The 6,000-nt window shown below is 41.0% G+C and overlaps 1 protein-coding gene across 24 annotated transcripts in view; it reads left to right on the top strand.

Annotated features, from left to right (window-relative positions):
• The window catches only part of GTDC1 (glycosyltransferase like domain containing 1), a 404,727-nt gene that overhangs the window by 330,503 nt on the left and 68,224 nt on the right, over nt 1-6,000 (top strand). For 19 of the 24 annotated variants that reach the window (XR_007154565.1, XR_007154566.1, XR_007154567.1 and 16 more), the window contains 2 exons: nt 1,046-1,207; nt 5,597-5,941. The exons of 2 other annotated variants lie outside the window; for them this stretch is intronic. Coding sequence is in view for 17 of the 22 variants with exons in the window: in XM_047869470.1 (XP_047725426.1) it covers nt 1,046-1,207; nt 5,597-5,941 (507 nt within the window). In the remaining 5 variants the exon portion in view is untranslated. The remainder of the gene's footprint in view (nt 1-1,045; nt 1,208-5,596; nt 5,942-6,000) is intronic. 3 more of the 24 variants (XM_047869477.1, XM_047869482.1, XM_047869483.1) reach the window with 1 other exon arrangement.

Consider the following 6,000-nt stretch of genomic DNA (forward strand, 5'->3'; position numbering starts at 1 on the left):
TCTGTTTCGGTTGCTGATGCGCTCCTCCCTCTGCCTTGGCTCAAACCTGCAATACTCTTTAACCAGTTATGCTGCCTTTCTCTTTAATCATCCACTAATTTGCACCATTTTTCAAGTGCTGTCTTCCAAATCTGTTTTGAGAAGTAAGACCGCTGATAATCTCTGTCTTGTGGATTCTTATCTGTGGGTATTTATGAGATTCTATAGGTTGAACTCACTATATTAAGTACTTTTTATTGAAATCTCTCAAAAGGATATTTGTAGGCAGTGTATTCCATCATGACGCACATGTCAGCCATGATATTCTCTTCCACAGCCCATGAATCAGTATTCATGTCCCAAGTCTACTTGACTTGCTTTATTTTATCACCTTCCTTCTGACTACCTCCATTAGTCAACGAAACATACTCTAGCCTCTCAACTTTAGCAGAAATAAGCTAAGATACCTAGAGCATTTCCTGTATTTGCCATCAGTCTTAACATCATTTAAAGCCACTCTCAAACCTAGTGTTTCCAGATTGATCTGAATAAGGCCATTCCTATAGGGCCAGCTCTAAGTCTGTGTGTGTGGACGTGGGGTGGTGGGAAGCAATCCAATTTAGGTCTAGAAAGTACATGCACCAGCCCTGTCTTTGAACATTGCCCAACGTAGTACCGGGGTTTTGTGGCAGTGCCTCTGGAACCACGTTGGCGGACAGAGGTGGTGAGGAAGGAATGGTGGTTGTGAGGACAGGAGGCGGTAGGGAGGCTCTGCTTCCGTTTCACAGATGAGCTGTTGGTGGGGAAAAATGGTTGGGGCAGGGCCCCATGGCTAATAGTAGACTGGAAATGATTACAGTGATCAGAATATTCCTAAAAGTAAAAACAGGTTCTGATAGAGCTGAGAGACTCAGAAACGGGGAAAGACATTCTACGAGTACGATGGGCAGTAGCATTTCCTTAAGAAAAATTGGGCAATTATTAAAAGGCAGATCTGGCAGAAGCTCTAAAACACAGCTCACTGGTTTTCTTCTGACTCTCTTCTCTCTTTCACTCCTTATCTCAGGACCTTTTCTCTTCTCATTAACACCTCCACCAGAATTGGAGCTGGGGAAGAGAAAGGAAATGTTCAGACATGTGCCTATTTGCATACTCACTCTCTTGAGTTAATGCCAGGACGGCAGCACATTCTGTCCAGTTCAATAGAAAAGCCAGTTTCACCCCATCGGTAAGGTATTATGTTCTTTTTTAGCATAGAACAGTTTATTGCCAAGCTTCTCTTAACTGTACATTACAAATAGCGTCTGATTAAGAATGTTCTGGATGGGTTAATTAGTGTGGTGACTATTATTAAGCAAACTGCTTGTTAGTATTATGCCTATTTGATCTTGGTATTGATGTGAAGTAATTGACCATAGAGCTACATTTAGAAAAGCTGGAATAAAGTTTTTTGATTTCTATTATGGCAATAAATTGTTTATATTAAACATGTCTATGAAAATATGAGTTTCATGGCACAGAGAATCAGAATAGACTCTGTGGAATGGTAGATGCGGATTGTTTTGTTGTGTTTTGTTTTGTTTTTTTAGAAATATTAATACATTTGTCCAGCTTGCTTCACGACCAGCTCTGTTAGAGCAAAGTAGTAAAAAATTATTTCAGCATGCTACTGCAGAGTGTATGAAAATTAAGATGATTTTTTTTAACATTTATTTATTTTTGAGACAGAGAGAGACAGAGCATGAACGGGGGGAGGGCCAGAGAGAGAGGGAGACACAGAATCTGAAGCAGGCTCCAGGCTCTGAGCTGTCAGCACAGAGCCTGATGCGGGGCTCGAACTCACGGACCGTGAGATCGTGACCTGAGCGAAGTCGGACGCTCAACCGACTGAGCCACCCAGGCGCCCCAAAACTAAGATGATTTTAACTTCCCTCACCTAAAGGACATATTTCCTTTTTACTTTAGCTAACTGCCTAACTACTTCTCTGAGTAACAGTCACCATATATAAACAGACTATCAAAGAAAAATATGGGAAGATATTCTAAGCAAGGAAAGCATAGCATGGAACCACCTTCTTTCACATACAGGATTATTATCTATATTATTTATTGGTATTTTGTCCAGTCCTGTTATTAAGTTTCCCTCACTATTGCATTTCCATAGGGAATCTATTCCGTGAGCTAATAAATTATACCATCAGGGAGGGTTTTTTTGAAATTCAGCTTAAATTTTCCCATTCTTAATTTCATCTCATTACTCCTAGTTATACCCCCTTGTACCCGGCTAAATAATTATTCTCTTTCCTTGGAGACTCCTATTATGTACCCCTCTACTTGTCACTTAACTAGGCTATTCATAGTTAGCTCCTTTAATCTGCCCTCATAAATCACTTCTTCCATTGCCTTAATCATTATTATTGCTCTTCTAAGAACTCTCTAATTTTCAAACATATACAGTTACAGGTGCCCCAGATGAAACCAGCTTTTGCACAGCCCTCTGTCCCCACAGATGCGGTGCCTTCCTTCTCTGTACACCACAGTCCATCACAAAGTGGCACCAGTTTGCTGGGCAAATCAACACAGGCTCATCTTGTCAAACTGCAGACACTCAAGTGTTTTCTGTGTGTCCATCTTGCCTTCAGGGTTTTCTTTCTCAGCTTCATAACTTTAGTAAGCTGAGTTTCTGCTTATGGTCCGTATTTATGTTCTGTATCTTTCCATGTCCCCACCTATCAAGTCAGTCATCCACAACCTGTGTCAGCATGGGATTCTGTTCATCCTTGCGAACATTTGGGAAGCGGGCCTACCGCCCTGCCCACAGCTAAATTCCTTGTCCCTTACCCATTCCTGTTGTTTACTACTCTTTAGCCAATCTCCCATCCCTTTTAATTGGCAATTGTATTCACATGCTGGCCAATATAAATGGATTTTAAGAGTAAGTTGGGTCATGATAAAGTTTTCTAAGATAAAGTTATGTTGTTTCAGTGCCTGCTGATGCATATAGATAGATATAGATATAGATATAGATATAGATATAGATATAGATATAGATATAGATATAGATATAGATATAGATATAGATACAGATTTTTTTTTTTGGTGAATCCTTCCTGCACTAAATTTGTAATTCTGTTAAAATCCTTTTTAAGCTTGCCTGGCATCCTTTATCCAACATACAAACAAACAGGTTTCTTCACTCGCTTTATTGTTGTTTTCCAGATATGTACAGATGTTCCTTCTCTTGCCGTTTGTTTCATTTGTTTAAACGTTGAGATATGGTCACGGCCACTGGCTGGCTCAGTTGAAGGAGCATGTGACTCTTGATCACAGGGTTGTGAGTTTGAGCCCCACATTGTTTTTTTTTAAGTTAAGATATTGTTATAGTTTGCTCTTTTTTTCTTTTTGTGGTGTCCAGTGGGAGCTTTTTCATTGGATTTCAGTTCCTTAGAGTCTCCTCAGTGTTTTTGAATTTGTTTCAGGAATAAAGATCGTTAGTTCCCATAATAGTTCAGTAATGTGAGATATGAAACTATGATCTGTATATGCCCAAGTTTATTTTTAAATCAAGAATTAATTTATTATTTCATTAGGGTATACCAAAGGAGTTAGCACCATTTTTGTGTTTTATCCATCTGTCTACAATCATGTATTTATTACTTGCAGGGTTCTTATATATAAGGTAATTTATCTCAAAGGGCTTTATGAGACAAGCACAGAAGCCCCCAAACAAGCTTTTTGGTTCTGTCATGTATACAGCACACTCCAGCCAAAGACCTTGTTTCCAGCCTGCAGCAGAACCCACCCCGTTCATTCGTGTTGCCCATCAGTCCTCGCCCTCCGACCTAGCGAACGTCCTCGACTCCTCCCTCCTGTCCTGGTCCCTTAGCACACTTCTTATACTTACCTTCACCTCTTCTCACCTTGCTTGAAATCATTGGCCTCGTCTGTTGGCCTTGAGATCGTTGGCCTCGAAATCGTGTGACACACCACCGATTCCATACCTGCCATCTGAAACTTTTTTCCGGCTTCACTTTTTCTCCTTCCCTCAGCTTTGTAAGAAAGCTTGGTCTAGTCTCTTTCATAAGACCTACTTACTTTCCCCCTGGCCAAGAATCCTACATGCTATGCTGTTCTCCTGAAAGTCTTGCAAGACTTTTCTATTTCTTCAGGATCCACCTCCTTCCCTAGCATGTGTCCCCAAGTGAACACCCTAGCGACTACACCTATGTGCACCTGCCCCATTAAGGAAAACTGATCTTGCTTCCCCATTCTCCTCTCAACCTCTCTTTCTCGGCCTCTCCCTCTTTGATGTGCACACTGAAACCTGCAGGCTGATTTCTGCCTACACTCTCCACAGGGACTCCCCTTTGAGTAGCAAGAGATCCAAAAGCTCTTTGTTTTATCTGATGCTCTGGTACCTATGGAGTGTTTCGTACCCCCCCCCCTTATGCATTTTTAAGGTTTCTTGATTCACACATTGTTTTGAGACTCTTAATTCACTTCAACAGGGTGATATTACTCTCTCAGATTCTCTTTTTACTCTTCCAAATGTTCCTTATTGCTCTCCTTCCATGGTTCTTCTCCCTCACCTGTCTCTTAAATGCATGTGCTCTCCATTTCTTCACTTGCCCAACAGTGCAGGGAAGGGGTCAAGTCTCAGGGACTCAGAGAAAGCACTTGTTGTCTGGCCTCAGTCTACCTCTCTACACCTCAGGCTCTGGGACTTGACCCCAGTCTCTTTGGATTGCTTGTTATTCACTGAAGAATTTATGGTCTTTCACGTCCCTTTGCTTTGATCACAACATTCCCTCAGTTCAGAACTTCCCCCTCTCTGCCTTTCAGACTCCTTCAACTAAAACCGTCTGTCAACCTTTACTGATCCCCCAAGTCAGAATTAATCTCTAGTTCTGTTTAAAAAGTTGGGATGCCCATTCTTTATATGTTTCACCACAGGTTAGTTGGTTTGTGTCTGTTCTAAGCACTACTGGTTTGCTCTCCAATAGATGGTGAGCTTCTTGATCTCATTTTATTTAGATGCCTCTAACAGTAAGTAACAGATATCAAACTCTGTATGGCAAAGCATTATGGGAAGACGGGAGAAATGGCACTGAAAAAAATATTCGGGGACTAGTCTCAAGGTCAATGTAGTAAAAATGTGTGTCCCAGGTTCTCAGGCATACCGAACAGTCATGTGAGCAGAAATGGCCAGTGTTAATCAAGGAAGTTTCGAGCGGTTTTGTTGGGTAATGACTAAGTGTGGCTTGGAATATACACTGGGCCATGCAGTGACTGGAAAATGTAAAATGGAACTGCAGCAAGATGCGTGAGGAGAGAGTGATAAATCATCTCTCTACTTGGATTTTTCACGGGATGTACGGTGCAGGTTTTATAGCCAGCGAAACAGTTTGAAAACAATGTGGTCTAATTTCAAACTTTTGAACTTTCTGTGGATGGCTACTACTTTTTTGTATCTTTCCTACTAGTATGTTGGTTACAGATTTAGTTTATTTTTTTTTATCACTTTTATACATCATCCTCATGTCCTTACAGAAAGGTAAAGGAGACGCTTTAAATAGTATTTTCACTGAAAGTGTATTGCACTTCCTTTTTGTAACAGATTCATGCCCAAGCACAAAACAATCCATCTACAGAAGATTCTCAACCTTAAAGGAAATGGTGGTGCTGCTCCATCGATGACCCCTGCTTTCCACCAGGAGCAGAAAGGTTCTGAGAATCTATTGAAGAATTTTAATTCAGAGTCTGGACCCTGTAATGCTGCACAACAAGAAAACCTGGGTAGCTCATTAACGCAGGAGCCAGACTTGAGAATGTGCCACTCATCAGATAATTCGAGCTCTCTTCATGAGGAAGATAAACAAAATACGACTTCTAGTCCCTGTGACATTTTCGGTGGAATTGACGATCCACAAAGACCACTGCACATTGTGTGGCCTCACAGGTGGTAAGTTTAAGACACACCAATTTAGTGAGAGTTGGAGACTGGTCATAGAAAATATATTC

The sequence above is a fragment of the Prionailurus viverrinus genome, chromosome C1 (assembly GCF_022837055.1).
Source record: "Prionailurus viverrinus isolate Anna chromosome C1, UM_Priviv_1.0, whole genome shotgun sequence".
In the NCBI taxonomy this organism is placed as follows: Eukaryota; Metazoa; Chordata; class Mammalia; order Carnivora; family Felidae; genus Prionailurus; species Prionailurus viverrinus.